General features: G+C 40.8%; 1 protein-coding gene across 4 annotated transcripts in view; it reads right to left on the reverse strand.

The window, feature by feature from the left end:
- Window positions 1–19581, reverse strand: part of bnip2.S (BCL2/adenovirus E1B 19kDa interacting protein 2 S homeolog) — a 37541-nt gene that overhangs the window by 13247 nt on the left and 4713 nt on the right. For 3 of the 4 annotated variants that reach the window (NM_001094662.1, XM_018254354.2, XM_041587677.1), the window contains 2 exon segments: window positions 7734–7801; window positions 9649–9765. In NM_001094662.1, the coding sequence (NP_001088131.1) occupies window positions 7734–7801; window positions 9649–9765 (185 nt within the window). 4 annotated transcript variants of the gene reach the window in all.

Consider the following 19581-nt stretch of genomic DNA (forward strand, 5'->3'; position numbering starts at 1 on the left):
ATTATTCTGAAACCCATTACAGCAGCGATGAAAAAATGTGGCTGTTTCAGGCCTGATTGCGGGGGCATAGGAGCAGGCTGTGCAGATGGGCCCCTCTCCATAAGTGGCTATTACGGTGGATTTGCGTGCGCCTGAACCGCTGGCGGGCCCCGAGGAGGTACCTGCCCTGGCGCATTCACATCCCCCCACACCCCCAGTAGTTCCGCCACTGGTAACAGTCAGGGTCCAGCACTACTTCTTTTCCCCAACCTTGTGCATTGCTGCGCTATTTAAAAGCAACCCCCTGAGATTAATGCCTAACGTGAATCACAAAAGTGCATGTAGTGAGATTAAGTACTTAAATTTCCCCAATTGTAGAAAATAAAGCAAAGCCACATGTGATTACAGTCACTGTGAAAGAAAATCATGCTGCTTTATGAGATGGAGCATGCGGTGTGTTTACTGAGTGAGACACCATTATTGGATTTCTCTTCCTCCTTTGGGAGTATTGACTCTTAATTTACAAAGCACTAAGTGATTTAGCTAAATGATATGTTTTAGGACTCCTAACCTTTTACAAATCTCCTAGTTAGGTTCCATACATTCAGTCTGTAACAGAAAGGCATCTTTGATAAGAGTTGGTGGGTGAAATGACATTAGATCCACCCTGTCAAACTGTAAAATGTTTTAATCTGGTACCATTCCTGGTAACATAAACGTATTTACTTCTTGCTATGCTGCCACCAGCTTTAAAGGGGTGGTTCACTGTCAGGATAACTTTTAGTATGTTAAAGAATGGCCTATTTCTTAGCAACTTTTCAGTTGGTCTTACCAGTGGTGTAACTAGATGTTACTGGGCCCCACAGCAAATCCATTTTAGGGCCCCCAACATACTGTATTCAGAGGTTGTCCTGTTTTACCAACACTGTATATGTTGAAATTGCTCATTAATTAGGGCCTCATGGGGCCATATGTAGCAAAGATGTGGAGATGGATTCTCCATAAACTGTTGGAAGAGCCCAATAAAAACTTGCTAGATCAGAATTGGAAAGTCTTATATTGGCCAAATGGGGCCCCCTATACCTTCTGGGCCTCCTGCAGCCTCAGGGACTGCTTCCTCTGTAGTTGCGCCCCTGGGTCTTGCGGACCTTGGCAGCAAAAAAAAACTTTTGCTCCACGAGGCTACAATTTTATTGTTATTTTTACTTTGTATTACTTATCTTTTTATATAGGCCCTCCTCTATTCATATCCCAGTCTCTCTTTCAAACCACAGACTGGTTTCTAGGTTTAATTGAAGTAGGAAGCTGCTGAAAAAAAGCTATATAACTCAAAAACCACAAATGATAAAAAATGGAGACCAATTGCAAATGGTCTCAGAATAGCACTCTCTACAACATACTAAATGTTAATTAAAAGGTGAACAACCCCTTCAAGCATCACAGCGGCAGATATTCTCCCCTGCACAAAACAGACCTGTAATGGGGTGTTTTAATTCCATTACAAACTATTTTTAGTTTGCCAAGCCCCCTCCTCATTGATGGTTTTGTGTGTGTGTGTGTGGGGGGGGGGGGGATAACAACAGGATAGCTGTGAAAAGTTATAAGAAAGTTTGTAACCATGAAGCCTGTGAGTAATGAAGGCCAAGGCAAGACTAAGAAAGCACATTTATAGTTACCAGGGAAAAGAAAGCAAGTCTGAAATCATTGTTATTTCACCTTAAATACAAGAGTAACATAAAACAGAGAGAAAGGAGCCTTAAATAAATATATATATATATATTTTGTTACTGAAATATAGTGTATTGCTATCAACTAATGAATGTGCTAGGACTACTAAATGAAATACAACAAGACTAAAATGAAATACAGCAGTAAAGCATCTTAAGGGCTTTGCTAAAGGCACAGTCTAATCAGAATAAATAGTGGTTACTTATGCCTCGAAATAAGTGCATCGTCCTATGTAAAAATAATAGAGTTTCAGGTGGGAACGTTGCTTGCATGGGCAATGAGTTTCAAATGCTGACAGCACATACTTTCTCCTGGGTAACAAGGGCATCACTGTTCTTCTCTATGGAAGGAATTCCAGATATAAACTCAACTGTTTGCTTACACACAGTAAGTAAAGAGCTGGCAGAGCCTTGAGATTTCGCAGTGCAGCAAATCTTGTACTCTCAGGACTGTCAACAGTGACATTAAGAAAAGCTTCCTACCAACCAGACCTCCACTACTTATTTAGTATGCCAATGGTCATGGTCTAGGTGATAAAAAAAAAAAAATATATAACAGAAATTAAAGGAGCAGTATACACCCTTGATCAACATGAATGCAATGAACAGGGCTTGTGCTGAACATACTTTTTGCCTATTTTAATCAGGGAAAAAACTGTTTGTTTGTTTTTTTGTTTTTCTTATCTCTTGAGCTCAGCTGAGCAAAGAGGGAAGGAAATGAAAGCTATTTAACATTTGGCCCTGGATTAGATTATTAGTGGACATATAATCCTTCTGCATAATGATAATATAATAATCTCCCTCACATGGACCAAACATGGAGTATTTTAATTTTCTTTCTTTCTCATCTGCAACTGTGATGCTCCATTCCCTTTATTTATTAAGGTCAAATTTCAAATTCATGTGAGTATTTTTTTTTTAACTTACATGAATTTGATTTTACTTGAAATTCGAATATTTATTAAAAACACTGAATATGTTAAACTCTGACTAATTTTACCGACCCGGTAAATTTGAGTTTTTTCTCGAACTCAAATGTCCAAAAGGCTGCAAACATCTTCAAATTGATCGCTGGACCTCTCCCATTGACTTATACAAGTCGGCAGGTTTTAGGTGGCGAATGGTCGAATTTGAATTCTTAAAGGGCCAGACTATGATAAATCTTAAAAAAATTATTTGAATTTTTTTAAAAAACTCGTATCGAGTTTTGATAACTCCCTAGTCAAATTTGACAGTTTTGACCAGAAAAAAATGAAAATTAGAATTTTCAATTTGACCCTTAATAAATCTGCCCCTAAATGTAATTTAAATGTAACTTTGTCTAGTTTGACCAAAACCACACATGCATATTCCAGGTAAGTCTTCCATAAATGTCATAAAGAGGTAAAATTATGGTATACAGCCATTATTCTGTATAACTAATAAGGATACAATATTAAGAATAGCTAAAACCTGATACATTATTGTAATTTTAGCATTATGGTGGTTTTAGCTGCCCTGAAAACATTACACAAATATTGCTTTATTACATTTGATACACATTATCAGATGAATTATCCCTTAGCTACAACAGTTAATGTATTGTTTAATTTTATTTTTACCAAATGTAATAAACAATACGTGGGTTGCACCACTAGATCTTTAAAAGAACATGCTAGGGAGCACATTAATCAAGTCAGTAATATCCAACATAGCAGTAAAACCAATGTCACTAGACATTTCATGGAGTGCAATAACAGTAACTTGAAATACTTTTCTATACAAGGAATAGAACAGATTAAGACAAGCGTTAGGGGAGGTGATTTTTTGACTAAACTGCGAAAAAGAGAAGTGTATTAGATTTTTTATTTACAAACTAGGCTGCCACTTGGATTCAATTTTACTTTCGATGTGACTTGCTATATATATATATATATATATATATATATATATATATATATATATATATATATATAATACTTTCCGACTATTTGTACTTTGATATTTACATTTTAAACTTATGTATACCCCTCAATATGGAATGTAAAATAGAGTGTTTCTAAATTATTGAGTTGATAGCTCTTGATCTAATTGAAAATATATACAACATATGTGTGAACCTGTGATTGGTTTTAATTTTGGTTGGGTCTATAGGAGCCGGTATTGAAGCACGGCTAAAATTAGAGCACACCAGCGATTGCCTTTGACTAAGTGCTAAGTAAGCATGAAATGCGTTAGGCTCCATGAGAGGTTTTGTTGACATTTTATAACATGTAATAAATTTGTATTTTTTAACTTTAAAGCATGTTTTTGAAGGTTTTTTTGTATTGAATGCTGTTATACCTCTATTTGGTCACTAGGGGACTCCAACATGCAAACTAACATTCACTAAGGTCTATACCAGGGATCCTCAACCTTTTAAACCCGTGAGCAACATTCAGAAGTAAAAGGAGTTGAGGAGCAACACTAGCATGAAAAATGTTCTTGTGGTGCCAAATAAGGGCTGTGATTGGCTATTTAGTAGCCCCTATGTGGATTGTCAACCTACATTGAGGCTCTGTTTGGCAGAACACTGGTTTTTATACAACCAAAATTTGCCTCCAAGCCTGGACCTGCTTTGAGGTCACTGGGAGCAACATCCAAGGGGTTGGAGAGCAACATGCTGCTCACAAGCTACTAGTTGGGGATCACTGGTCTATACCCAAGTAACTTGTGGTTTAACAAATATTGCTTTACATAGATTTGTGACATCAACACACACAAGGATGCTGTGTTCCCATATTAAAAGTACATAAAACATTTTAGTTTCAGTAAATGTCCTATTACTTTATAAGTCCTAGGGGTAATTGAACAACTATCATTCTAAATTGAAGCTTGCTTCTAGACAGGTTGTAAATGCCTGTAAATGCTAGCTGTCGATTATTTGCTATGGGTTACTAAAACTGATGCAAACATTATTGGGTTGATTTACCATTTTTGCAGGTTTGAAAACAAAAGTAAATACAGTAGAACCCCCATTTTACATCCCCTGATTTTAAGTTTTCCCTCATTTTACATTGTTGGATAATACATTTCCCTGATTTTACATTTTCCTGGATTTTACATAATTTTTTTTCTGGTCCGCTGAAATCTGATTGGTTACTTGGTTTGTTAATAAAATCTTGTACCATTACCGCCTATAACCATGACATTTCCTGCTGCTGCTGAAATACTGTAATCAGACCCTTATTTTGAGCAAGTGTTGCCCCAGGGGGCTGGGGGGTCTCAGTGTTAAGCTGGCCATAGACACAAAGATCAGATCGTACGAATCAACGTATGATCGGACTTTCCCATCTCCCGACCCTCCACTAACCATTCAGATCAAAGTCTTTACCATTCCGATCAAATAAGAACAGATCAGCCAATGTTCTGCCCCTGACAGCAATCGTACGATACTTATGTCTCACAACACTAGTGACAGTCTCCCACTGAAAATCGTACGATCGGCAATACACGCAGAGATATTATCGGCAGGCGACAGAAATTTTCTAACCTGTCCGATCGACCAAACGACCGATCTCCGACGGACGAAAAATGTTGGGACTCTCCACACATGGTCCGAAAATCGTACGAATCCACGATTCGTACGATCGGATCTTTGCGTCTATGGCCAGCTTTGGAATCAACAAGCGGTTTGTCAGCAAACAGGTGTGAGAATAGTGAACTCCTTTGGGAAATGTAAACAGTATTCTAATTCGCTTTCTCCTTGTCATCATGTGTACAGCATATAACTGAAAGTGTAAAGGTCTAACATGGAGTAACCAGGAATACACGTTTGTTCTCGGAAGTATGAAAAAGGAAGTTTATTATAAGCAATTTTATTATCTCCATTTTAGTATATACAGTAGATCTGAATGATATCATTAAAGGTTAACTATAAATGTGTTATCTTTAGGTTTGATCTGTCATAACAATGTATTGTCCCTTTAACTGGTTGAGTTCTTTGCAGCAGGAATGTTAAAAATGTAAAACAAATTTAAATAATTGACATCCCCAAAAATACCTAATTAACAATTAACTAATATACATCCCCAAAAATAATACCTAACTAAATATTATACAAGCACTACAGTTTGGGGGCATGTATATAAATTGATATATATCAATGACAATTCCCCCTTAGAGGGAATGTCGACATTATTGTGAAATTATTTTTTGCCTAATTAAAGAAAACATAATTTGAAGTAACTTTGCAATATACCTTAATTAAATTTTTTCTATAATGTTGCGGTAAGTTATTTGTATATGTATTGCTATTGAAAGCTGCGTTTGTCTGTCCCTTTCTATATTCTACCCTGATGGCTCAGACTGTTGATACAATGTAAGACAAGGCAGCTGATTAACAGACCTGTCTTTGCTGGGGAACTCAGAACTTTTGCAACATTGTTTAAAATATAACCAGCTTTTAATAGCAATAAATAACTTTAAAAGCACTTTAAATTTTTAATAAATGTATATTGAAAAGTCGCTTAGAATTATCTTTTCTCTTATTAGGCACATTTTTATTTTGGGGTTGACTTGCGATTTAAGCTGGTTTGGGGAAGCATCATTTATTGTATTTTTTACTTCACAGAGGACTTAAATTATACTAGGTTACAGTCTCTTGAACAGAAAGGACAAAATGTGTTGGGAGCATTAGAAAACTTCTTCCCCTAAATGGTTAAATAAACTTGTTATAGGGAAAAATATTACTCTTTTTAACATGAGCTCATACAGTTGGGAATATATAAAAAATGTGCATGAACGCTAACTGCCAAACACAAATAATATATATATATGATTATAAATATGTTAATATAGCTTCTGGAACTATCTATAGACACACATTTTTTTCCCAAAGACACAAATTAATGTTTCCATCAGGGTACACTAAAAAAGTAAGGGTGCATTGATTTTACAATAATGCATCGGTCCAAGTCCATTACTATATGCCACATATTTTTACAAATGCAAGTGTTTAAAAGAGTACCATTATCATTTTACCGGTATGGAAAGTCAGGAACAACAAACAGACCACAAATAATAGGTAAAGCAGGCAAGGACAGGCAGACAGCATGCAGAAAAAGCTAGGAGGAAGATACTTGCGTGGATTATGAAATGCTGAATAAGGCATACAGTAAACTGACTGATCCAGTACTGGGAAAGCCCAAGCTAAAGCAGACAGACAGAGGACACAGTCAACAGAGGAATACAAAACAGAAGACATCTGAAACACTGTAAGAGGAAGATTAAGAGGGTTAGACTGGATAGTTTAGTGCACAACTTTCCATTGGTTCCTTCCTCTGAAATTGCTCACACTGAATGTGCTTTCCCCAGATAGATGCACTGTGACACATTTCATAGCAATTTAGAATAAAGGAACGAAAAAACCTATAGAAATGTGGAAGAAGACAGGGCAACATAACATATTTTACAGAAGGGGTAACTGATTCATGGAACAGATTTCTAGCAAATAGGTTGGTTATTAAAGTTCAGGACTTTAAAAAGGTAAGTTGCAAGGCTATAGGAAGGACAAAACACAGAAAAATATACAAGCCGTCTCCAACAAACCACTCAAAGCCCCACTAAAATGGCAAGCACCTACAAAACTGAAAAAAAAAGTGCTGCTCAGTACAACATTTACCCCTTTGTTACATTATCTGCTGTAAGAGAAGACTTGTATAGAAATATAGATGCCCAGGGTGGCACAAAGGACCATTGTGTTTTTACGTTAGAGGTAAAAGTCACTGTGGAGTGCCTAACAAACTGGAACCCCAAGTGGTTTTATCAGGAACAATAGGACGTGGATCAAGGCTCTGTAATATCTGTGGTCACCTAGATTAAGGGCAGCACTGACTTGCTTGCCTTCAAAAAAACTACTGGAGAACATTTCAGAAAGAATAAAGATCTTCAAATGGCAGCTCTGGAGCCATTGCTGGAATATATACACTGCACCACAGAGAGAAGATTGACAATTATCTAAAACTTTTTTGAATCATCCAAATATGATTTTACACACAACATCATTACCTGGTCTACCGTCGCTATCACTGCCACACAAGAAATCCCCCTCGATATGGTCATCTTCAGGGAGAGGTCTATTAAATAAAAGTGTGATTTATTAAAAGCAGGGAAATACAATTATTATAATTCTCTACAATATTTGGCACAAAAACTAAGTTGTGCACATAATGTAGTTGACTGGAGACAAAAAAACATATGGAGACATACATACTTGAGATAATGCAGACATCAATGAGAACCCTATATTTTAGGTTACTCATTGGTTTTGTGTATTAAAATAATATAACCACCAAAGGTTATTTACTACCGTGGAGGAATGCAAAAATGTGCCTTTTTGTGCCACAGTCTTTTTCAAAATCACAGATGCTAGGTATGCCATGTAATCTTCACTCTACAGCGTGGGCTCCCAACCTTTATTACACGTGAGCAACATTCAAATGTAAAAAGAGTTGGGGATAATGCAAGCTCGAAAAATGTTGCTGGGTGGTGCAAAATATGGCCGTGATTGGCCTTTGGTAACCCTTATGTGGACTATCAGCCCACGGGAGACTCTGGCAGTACACCTGGTTTTTATGCAACCAAAACTTACCTAAAAACCAGGAATTAAAAAATAATCACCTGCATTGAGGCCATTGGGAGCAACATCCAAGGGATTGGTGAGCATCATGTTGCTTGTGAGTCACTGCTGTACAGTATATGGAGATTAAAACAATATGTACTGCATGCCAGTGCTGCTGACTGAGAGGCACTGGTGTGCCCCTTACTCACTTGCAAAGCCCTTGCTCAAAGCAAAGTAAGTCCACTAGCCTTACAATGCTGTTAGGTTGCAGTACAATGGAAAGAGGCAAAGTAGAATTTGTGTCCAGGACCTAACTTTGTTGTGCACTCAGAGGCCACCAAAAGTCCAGGAGAAGAATGAAGCTTCTGGGGATTCAGGATTTTAAAAAAAAAAAACACCATTGAAGTCACCATTTACTTGAAGCTGAACTGAGCTTAACAAACCACACCTATAAGGTTTATAATACAAAACCCTTGTGGAATATAGTTTTGGAGAAGAAAACATTGGTTACCATGTGTTGCAACCAAACATTGCCTTCCCCATTTGTAATAACTTACCCCAGTTATCACAGTTATCACCAACGAGTGGCTCACGAGCATATCACGTTGCTCACCAACCCCTTGCTTATGTTGCTCCCCAACTCTTTTAAAAGATTGGGGACCCCCGACATACCAGATACCCATTGCCAGTACTCCTGTCAGCAGAAAACATCACCAGCCCAGGGTTCTTCTCAGTGAGCACTACAGATCGATCCTCTTCTTCACTACCCCGGAGCCTACGCATTCACAGTAAGTAAAAAAGCTGGTGTTTTTGTTAAAGTTTGTTTTTACACTGTACTGCGCATGTGCACCCAGGAGAAGAAAGAAGGAAGAGGTGTTTGCTGAGAAGAACGCAGGGCCAGTGTAGTTTTCTGCTAACAGGAGTACCGGCCCAGGGTATCAGGTAAGTGAATACGACTACTGTGTTTATAAATCTATACATTTATACATTTCTTTATGGACTATGGAAATTGATTGATGTACAAAATTTCATATTAGCAGTAAACGGAGCAGTTGTAATGGATTTATATTGGTTGGAAGAACAAATTGTCTCTAGTTTTGGCAAATCAATTGTATACACCTGCACCATTGTATTGTGTGATAGGAAACGCCGGCTACTGCAGCTTTTTTTGTAGCAAACTGTAAGGACTGTGTTATTCAAAAGAATCTCAAGCATAATCACTGGGCCTGCTATTATATTTCACTGGTGTAATGATATGATATCGTCATATCTTTTGTTACATGGCTTACAACAGGCCAATGATGATTTAGCTCTGTGGGACACGTTTTTTGTGTGATTCTGATGACATTTCCCTTCTCTTACCTTGGAAAGTCTTCATCCTGCCATTCCTCTTTAAATTCCACACCTTCCATCCTCAGCCTGGCCTCCGTTGTGGCAACAGATTCTTGTCCCTCATAGGATTCAGCAAGCTTATCTTGGCTAAGAGGAGGCAGATAAGAAACATTACTGTGAGAATTCAATAAAGCAACACAATGAAGAACGGAAGTTTGCAAAGGACAAGAAACATTACATTTTTCCTTTCCTTTTTATAAATTACAGGGTAACAGACGGAGACATGTTAAAGGGAAATTGTATATGTTTTTTAAACTCTGCTTGATTCATCTCTAGAAGTGAATATCTTGCATTTCTACAGAAATACAAATGACAAAAGGGTATGAGTTAACCTTTAAGAAGCATATACAAGTATGGGACCTGTTATCCAGAATGCTCGGGACCTGGCGTTTTCCAGATAATGGATCTTTCCGTAATTTGGATCTTCATACTTAAGTGTAAACATTAAAGAAACCCAATAGGCTGGTTTTGTTTCCAGTAAGGATTAATTATATCTTCGTTTGGATCAAGTACAAGGTACTGTTTTATTACTACAGAGAAAAAGGAACTAATTTTAAAAAATTTGGATTATTTGGATGAAATGGAGTCTATCTGTAATTCAGAGCTTTCTGGATAACAGATAAAGGATCCCATACCTGTACAGGTATTGCCTTACCCTGGCCAGCAGGAGGGCCAGCTTCCAGTCCAGAATATCATATATATAAAATAGCTATAAGAGATTGATCATAAATGTAGCCTGTAGCTTTTCCACTTTGCTAAATTGCTTTTGTTTAATACGGTTAGCTTTTCCACTCTCAGTGATCCCTACTGTCCAACAACCACTGGTGACAATGACCCCTGAGTGGACATACGTGTGATATTTGAGGGAGTCGTGTAGTAACAGGATCTGGTAAGCAGCCAATCAGCATGTAGCATTTATTGGTCTGCTGACCAGAGCAAAACTTTAAACACATGATATTACTCCATAAACTTTAAGATCGACTATTGAAAAGGACTAAGGTGAATGATGAACTATTTCTCCAAGTGTTGTGTAATGTGTTGGTGCTCCTATAGAGGATCATAAACAAAAGGATGGTAATAAAAAATTCTGATAAATCATTATTCTCCTAGGTTTAGCCTTTTGGTAAAGGATTTGTTTCTCTTTTAAGCTTTGTTGCAGTATATTTCTGCATCAACTCCAATGGGGTTATTTACTAAACTCCAATTTTTTCTACAGTTTTAAAAGGGAAAAAACATAATTTTTTGCGTAGAAAAAACAAACATGAAGTTTTCATATAAACCCCAGTGCTGTTAAAAGTCAGAATAAAAAAGTACTCCATCTCAAACCTGCTGAGCTCATGTAGAAGCCAATGGCAGATGTCCCGTTTGCAATTGGAAGACATCATGATCTTCGATGGGTTTCGTACAATAATCCAAATAATTTGTGGTTATTGGGTGATAATCCAAAAAAAAACCCCAGAGTCTTCAGACGTCAAATCCGAAATATAAAACACATACGATTTGGATTTTTTCACGATTTTATTGAATCTTTCCCTGCACCAGATTTTTTTTCCCAGTATTTATTTATTAATAAATACGGTGAATTTCCAGTATTTAATTCCGGGACTTCACATAAGCTTCGTTTATCTGGCCTCATTTTACAGTGAGCTGCTTCAGAAAGGATTAGTGAGCAAGAATTATGACTAGGAATTATGACAGAGGAATTAGACCCTGCGGCTGTAGTGGGGACCAGAAGGTATAGTGGGCCCCATGTTTTGGTAAAACAGGACAACCTCTGCATATTTGGAGGGCCCTAAAATAAATTTGCTGTGGGGCCCAATAACATCTAGTTACGCCACTGATTATGACTTCAAATATGACAAAGGTTTAGGCTTCAGCTGTAACACACAAGTTCTTCTCTTCCATTGTGTTTAATTATTTAGCAACATACATACATAGGCGTAAATGTAGACTATAAAAAGCAACACGATATATATTATTGATCACTAATTGATAACAAAGCCAATGGCCTTGAATACTTTGATACACTAATAAGAGATTAAACCTAAAAAAAACTGCACAGTTGTGTAATGTTAGTGCTTTACAAACCTGTAATTAAAAAAAGTAGGGCAGATATATTTACATAAGAATCAATGGTGTCTTGTAATCATGATTAAAAGGATTTTCCAGCTGTCATTTTTGACAAGATACTGAGCTTAATGGAAGGCTGAAAAATGAAAAACCTGCCTACTGGCTGTAATCGGTAGCAGTTTCATCGATGCCTGGAAAGCGGGATTGTGAGCAAGAAAGCAGATTAATTTGCTGGTGCAACAGCCTGACAATTATCATTTGTACCAATGAAGTTCATGACACTGGCCAAACAAATAAATGTGAAATTCAAATATGTTCCATGTGAACAAAGAGAATCTTTAACAGTACAAAATGCATATAAACGGTTAACATTGACTTCTTAACAGTAAACAGGTCGAGAAAGACATGAATAGCACACAAGCAGGTTTCAGCAGTCACTCACACTTGAGGACATCTCATCATTCCTGTGTTGTATCAAAGACCTGGTCATCTGCTCACCTACTTGACTGGGACAGTCAAAACACTGGGTGTCAGGGCAGGGATTAATGTGATTTACACATTAAAACGTGTTAAGTTTTAATATTTCAAACAACTGCTGGATTTGGAGGAACACTAACCTCCCATCTTTGCAGAAGGAAGAAGAATAGGTATAATAAACTGGGCACTGTATTGGGCATTTGCACGGTGAATATTAGCCTGGAAGGATCTCTGGGAGAGATTACTTGGGCCAATGCAGTTTTCAACAAACAAGAGAACAGGGCTGAGGTAAGCAATTAAAGTGCTGCTTGTTAGTGCTTTAAATAATATAAATTTGATGATGGTACAAAAAGTCAGCTTTGTTTATAGTCCCAGTGCAAAGCTCTGCAATGGTTAAATGCACATCACTGTGACTGCACATATGCTTAAGCTGCACAAGCCAGTTGCTTGCGTATAGAACAGCCAATTAATGTTAATAATACAGTTTGGTTGGAATACAGGTAGCAAGAAGAGACCCTATTTACATAATCATCAATTTAGTGGGGATGAAAATAACTTTCTGCCAGCAGTAAGACTATATGTGCTGTCGGAAAGCTTTTTAAAATTAGTAACAGAAACTGAATCTGCATGTGTAACTTCACCTCATTATCCCCTCAATTTACTCAAGAATCAATATGAATTTGTACAGTAATTACCAACAAGTACAAGGTACTGTTTTATTATTTACAGAGAAAACTGAATCAATAGTAAAGAAACAGATTATTTGTGTAAAATGGACTTTACGGGAGGTGGCGTTTTTTGTGTTCTGGAACTTTCTGGACAACAGGTTTATACCTAATAAATCCCACACCTGTAGTTTGTTGGAAAAAGTTTAGCTCTAATTAGTAAGTAATAATACTTCATCCCTCATTACTGCATATTTACCAACAATCCAGCTTTTCTACAGGACAAGAGTGGTATGTCCTGTTAGACAGGGCTGGGAGCAAAGCTAAATACTGATCTGGTTAGTGGATCTACTGTATGAGAAATGGAGACGTATCCAGAGTTCAACCTAGATATGTGTGTGAGCAGTTCCTGAGTGGATGAGCAGTCAGATTCAGGACTGCAGGGTATCCTGGGTCCGAAATACAGCAAAATATCATTATTCCAGGGTTCTCCCCAGGCCATTTTAGCGGGGTATATCGCCTGACTCAGCTACACCTCCACATTGCGTGGAGAGGAGGGAAATTTCTATTAAAAGCCAGTAGGACTGGGTGCTGTGTTTGCTAAAGTACAGAGTCCTCTGTTCTCCCCAGGCTGCTTTGGCTGGGCACATCACTTGACTCTATTTCCCTGCTTGCCCCTTACTTCACAAACAAAGTTAAAGTTTAAATACTGAAGCTGGAAGAACTATGCGCTGTGTTTGCTAAATTGCATGATCCTATCGGCATTTGTAAGAAAAACAGTTATTTTATTGCAGGGGGATTCAGGGAGACACATTTATTTATTTTTCTCCCCCACCAAGCCCAATTTTTTTTCCTGGGGAGGACACTGCTAATATTAATTCTCCCTACATAGCATTACATTAACAGTTTAAAGTTCCCACTGAATTCTTGTCCATAGCTATTAGCCAATAGTCAGTTATGCACAAGGGAAATTAAACATAAAAAAAAACAACCTTCAGTCTCAAAAAAGGAAAGAGAACAGCAAGTGGGAAAAGGGCTAAACAATGAACTGGAGCTTCAAAAGCACTTTATCAGCTGTGCAGCTGTACAACAGGAAACCAGCATAGGAAAACAACTATACATGCTTCACTTGTCTAAAGGAAGCAGAAAGACTGCCTGACTACTGACCTATAAAGCTACAACTCTACATTTCTTCACCACAATGACTTACGTAAATAGAGCTGCAACAGGCCTTAGACCTAAGTTCTGTTACTGGAAACACATTTCTCTGTGCCACTCCTATGTGCGTTAGGCTTGCCTAGTATACAGGAAGTTCTCAAGTTACCTACACCCGACATACAACTCACACTTACAGATGGGGACTATTACAGTAACATACTATGATTTGCTTGACTTTTATTAGCATTTTGCTTTATTAAACCAGCTGTGCCCCAATCCCCTCTGGTGTGTGTTGTCTACTGCAGAACACAGAAAGGTAAAAATAAATACTATGTCAAGACAGACATCTGTCTAAGTTGCATTTAATAAGTAAATGTATATATTTCAACTTACATACAAATTCAACTTAAAGGAGCATTCAACCCTAAAGTTAAAACCCCCATCCCCCTTACCCTACATAGACCCCCCCCTCCTTCCCCCCAGCCTAAAGGTGGCCATACAAGGGCCGATAAAAGCTGATCGGATGGAACTAAAAATCCCGTCAGATCGCAGCCGCATGTTTGTTGATGCGGTCCCGCGATCCGACCGCCCGTTTCCATTCATTAGGAACCGATCGTTGGGCCCTAGGGCCCACGATCGGATCAGCAGGATATTGCCTACCTCAAGGTGGGCATATCGGGAGAGAGATCCGCAAGTTTAGCGACATTGCCAAACGAGCGGATCTCTCCGTGTATGGCCACCTTTAGTGTTACCCCGGGTAAATGTCCCTAACGTTTTACTTACCCCTCAGTGCAGATTCAGGCATCGGAGTTCAGAGGTGCCATCTTCTTCTCTTCGGAAATCTTCAGAATGAGACCAGGGTGGCGGTGCATGCGCAGTTGGAGCAATTTTCTGTTTCAAGACAACTCTGCATGCACCAAAACTCACAAAAGATGGCGCCCGTGAACTCTGATGCCTGAATCTGCACCGAGGGGTAAGTAAAACGTTAGGGGCATTTCGCCCCTGGATGGAAGAGATACTGTAGCACTGGCTCCAGCAGTTGTAAGTTGAGTAAAAACCATACCATAGACACACATACTACATTGGCCAATTATTAATGCTCCTTGATTAGCACAGAAAAGCAAAGCCCTGTCCTGGTATTTCAAAGGGGTCTATATGTGAGTGTGATTCGCCTAGTTTGCAGAAATTTGTGCTTAATTCCCTACAATATGTTTGCTCAGGAGTCTAGCCTGCTTGTGTAAAGAAGGACAGGTGCGGAGGGCGTGACCAAGATGGCGCAGTGAGCAGACGTGCTTGCCTAGAGCTCCGCGCACCGCTCCTTTAAACCCGGCTATCTACCCGACTGACAGTCTCCCAAGAGAGGTAAAACTGCCCGCACGTACCCGCACCACGATGCGGAGGAATACTCCGAAGCCAAAACCGGAGGCGGCGTCACGATTGGAGCGATTTGCCCGCGATCCGGTTCAGCCACCGTCCCCCAAGCCGCCTAGTCCGCCATCTTCCCCTCTAGGCCCTGAGCCCGACCAGCAGGCTGCGCCCACTGAACCCACGCTGGGAGAGGTACTGGCCGCCATTATGGAGAGCCGTGCATCCAGCACGGCGCAGTTTGAGGAGCTCAGGGTTGACATCTCCCTGCTGCGCCAGGACTTGCAGAAGGAGAGAGACCGCACCAAGGCCTTGGAAGATAGCCAATTCAATACCAGGGGGCTACTGTGTCTTTGTATCCGGATTTCTCTCCTGTCATCCAGAAGCAACGGGCTGAATTTACAGGTATCAAAAGGCGCCTAAGAGAAGCACAGCTAAAGTACAGTATGCAATATCCTGCGCGCCTGCGCATCCAGGATGGTGACCATGTGCTCTTCTTCTCCAAACCTGGGGAGGTCGATGACTGGCTTAACAGAAGGGGCCCTCGCCGATCCCCAAGCAGGAATGATTGACTGCAGCAAGCCTCGCCTCCAGGTCCTTCTGAGCTGCCTTGAACCGCAGGAAGCCTCTAGAATTTCACCCCATTCACACCTGGGTGACAACCTTTTTGGCAATGCCTTTTTTTTTTTTTTTTTTTTTTCTCTTCTCGGTGGATTTCATATTGAGGATAGTCCTTTCCACACCTGATCCCTATTACTGGTTCCCCAACTAAGCTAATGGGCCACTACCTCGCCCCAGGGTTGGAATGTGACCTCTTGACTATACTCTGCCATTTCGACTGCACCGCCTTATACTATGGAACTTCCTTCCCACTTTCTGCCATAGGTGTGACATGGCCCCTTGGTTAAGCACTGACGTCCGGCCCCCGGTTGAGGGTGTTTTTTTCTTTTTTTTTTTCCCCTCCATATATTTTCCTCTCTTGGGTTAATATCTCTGCCCCCATGATGGGGGCCACGCTTGTATTCTGTCACAGGGTAACTGTTCAGCACACCAGTGCGGGCCTCAGCCTTAGGCAATCGTTAGGACTTGTTGCCACCCTAGATCCCGCAGGAGGGACTGTTTTTTAGCAGATATCTAGGGACTGAGCCCTGTTTAGGTTCTTAAGTGTTATGGGTACTAGACTCGCTCAAGTTTGGGGGGTGAGTAGGGTGGGTTGGGTATATGTTATTGTTGGGTTTATGTTTCAATATGTTTTGCAGACTACTCAATGTGTGTTGACTGATGTCATATGTGTACAAAATGTGCTCGCTATGTTTTTCCATTGGCTTTGTGTTACGGGATGGACACTTCGTTTGGCCTGGCATATACCTATTTCTGTGAGTTATGGCTAGTTTCTCAATCCTTTCGTGGAATGTGCGAGGCCTCAATTCTAAATTTAAGAGGAGCCTTATGTTCAACTATCTGAAAAAATACCCCCCGTCCATCCTTCTTCTCCAGGAGACGCACCTTACTGGGCAAAAAATTTTGGCATTAAAAAAGCCATGGGTGGGTTGGCATTTCCACTCTACATTCTCCTCGCACTCGAGGGGGGTCTCTATCTTAATCAGGAAAAGTTTACCTTTTGAGCTCTTGAAGCTCCACCTAGACCACTATGGCAGATTCCTAATACTCCATGGCCTTATTGCCAACAAACCCATCCTCTTAGTTAACATATATGTGCCGCCGCCATTCGCAGTGTCGATCCTGGACTTAATGGTGACTAAGCTTTCTGCATTCCCCCCAGCCCTCTCTGTATCCTTGGGGATTTTAATTGCTGTTTAAATCCTTCTTTGGACAAACTAGGCCCCGACCCCCGCACTATGACTAATCTCACCTCCTGGGCAGAGGCCCTGCACCTAACTGACCCCTGGAGATGGAAACACCCCTCTCAAAGAGAATTCTCTTGTCACTCCCCAACCCACAAGACCTTTTCGAGAATTGATCTGGCCCTTGTCTCTATGGAACTCTTGCCCGTTATTGACCAAGTCAAGTATTTACCTCAGGCCCTCTCAGACCACTCCCCGTTACAACTCACCCTACGGTGGAACCCTGCGGCCACTGATAGGCTGTGGCGGCTGAGCCCTCTTTGGCTCAAACACAATACTGTGGCCGATGCTAATGCTCGAGCTTATGGGGATTATTGGACCTGTAATGCGGGTTCTGCCTCCCAGCAAACATTATGGGATGCTTCCAAAGCAGTTATGCGTGGTGCTCTCACGGGGGCCATATCACAAGCTAGAAATGCTACCCTAGAACGAGTCTCTGCTGCGGAATATGATCTCCAGCAAGCTCTCTCTATACACACCCAGGACCCTACCCCTGCTAATTACACTGATCTGTTGAAGGCTCAAAATACCCTTTCTCAGGCCTCTATTTCCCTCACCAGGAAAGCCCTTCTCTATCAGAATCAACGCATTTTTGACCAAAGCGACAAAAATAGTAAACTCCTGGCGTTTCTGGCCAAGCAACACTCTGCACCCTCGGCGGTCTCACGCATCGTACTAGACGATGGCTCAGTGGTCACGGAACCTAGGCTTATAACACAAGAATTCGCTACCTTTTACCAAAATCTCTACACCACCACGGCACTGTATTCCAAAGCCCAACTCCAGCATTTCTTGGATTCCATCCCCATACCATCGCTCTCCCCTAACGATCAAGCTTTTCTAGATGCACCTATTACTCCCCAAGAGGTTAGGGAGGCCATTGCCTCACTACCCCCTAATAAGACGCCAGGACCGGATGGCCTCCCTCCCGACTGGTACAGGGCCCTCTCTGATCAAATAGTTCCCAAATACCTTGACACTCTCCAGTCGGCTTTTGATAGTAACTCATTGCCCCCCTCATTCAATGAAGCCCTCATAGTAGTTATCCCCAAACCAGGTAAGGACACTACCCGATGCTCTTCCTACCGCCCTATTTCCCTACTCAATACAGATGCCAAAATCTTAGCTAAAATACTTTCCTCCCGCCTTCAACGGGTGGTCCCAGACCTGATCCACCCTGACCAATCTGGCTTTATGCCAGGGCGCTCCACCAACATTAACCTTCGCAGACTGTTTACCAACTTACAAATCACTCATGTGGAGACAGGCACCAGAGTTGTAGCCTCCTTAGACTCTGCTAAGGCTTTTGATTCGGTGGAGTGGGACTTCTTGTGGGAGGTTTTGGCCCGATTTGGGTTCGGCCCCCGATGTTTAACTTGGATTAAGCTCCTTTACAGGAATCCCACGGCGCGAGTTAGAGTCAATGGCCTTATATCGCCCTCTTTTACATTGACGAGAGGTACGAGACAGGGTTGCCCCCTTTCCCCAGCCCTATTTGCCCTTGCGATTGAACCTCTGGCGATATTGATCAGACAGTCCCCTCGGATAAAAGGCTTAACCTTCGGCACTATACAAGAAAAAATCTCTCTATTTGCTGATGATCTTCTCATTTACCTGGCCGACCCTAATGACTCCCTTACCGCCCTTTTAGACCTGGTCAACCGATTTGGCTCTTTCTCTGGTTTGCGGGTGAATTGGGATAAGTCTGTTCTATTCCCCATTGACCCTGACCAGCCTCGACCTTTGACAGCCAGGACCCCCCTAGAGTGGGCCACTCAGTTCAAATACCTTGGCGTGACAATCCAGGCAGATGTTTCCAAGTATGTCTCCCTCAACTTGGACCCCCTCCTTACTAATCTGACCACCACGCTGAACCGTTGGACGAAGTTACCTTTATCTCTGTGGGGTAGAGTCAATCTTATTAAAATGATTTATCTTCCCAAAATCCTCTATTTGCTCCATAATGCGCCCATATATCTCCCTAAACACTACTTCAAGCGCCTTAACCAGATCATGATCCCCTTCCTTTGGAATAATAAAACACCCAGAATTGCTTGGACCCGGTTATGTGCCCCGTGTGAGGAGGGGGGCCTGGCTCTCCCCAATTTCTATCTATATTATCTGGCTTCACAACTTTATTACCTACACTGGTGCTTTCACCCAGACCCGTACAACCCAAACTCGCAGTTACAGGCTCTCCTTGTAGCCTCATGGGAAGGTCTCCGACATTTTCCATACCGTTCTCTTAGGGATTACAGTCCCCTGCCCACTACTTTGACCACCCCTCACAAAGCTTGGCAGGT

Source organism: Xenopus laevis, chromosome 3S (genome assembly GCF_017654675.1).
Source record: "Xenopus laevis strain J_2021 chromosome 3S, Xenopus_laevis_v10.1, whole genome shotgun sequence".
NCBI classification, from domain to species: Eukaryota; Metazoa; Chordata; class Amphibia; order Anura; family Pipidae; genus Xenopus; species Xenopus laevis.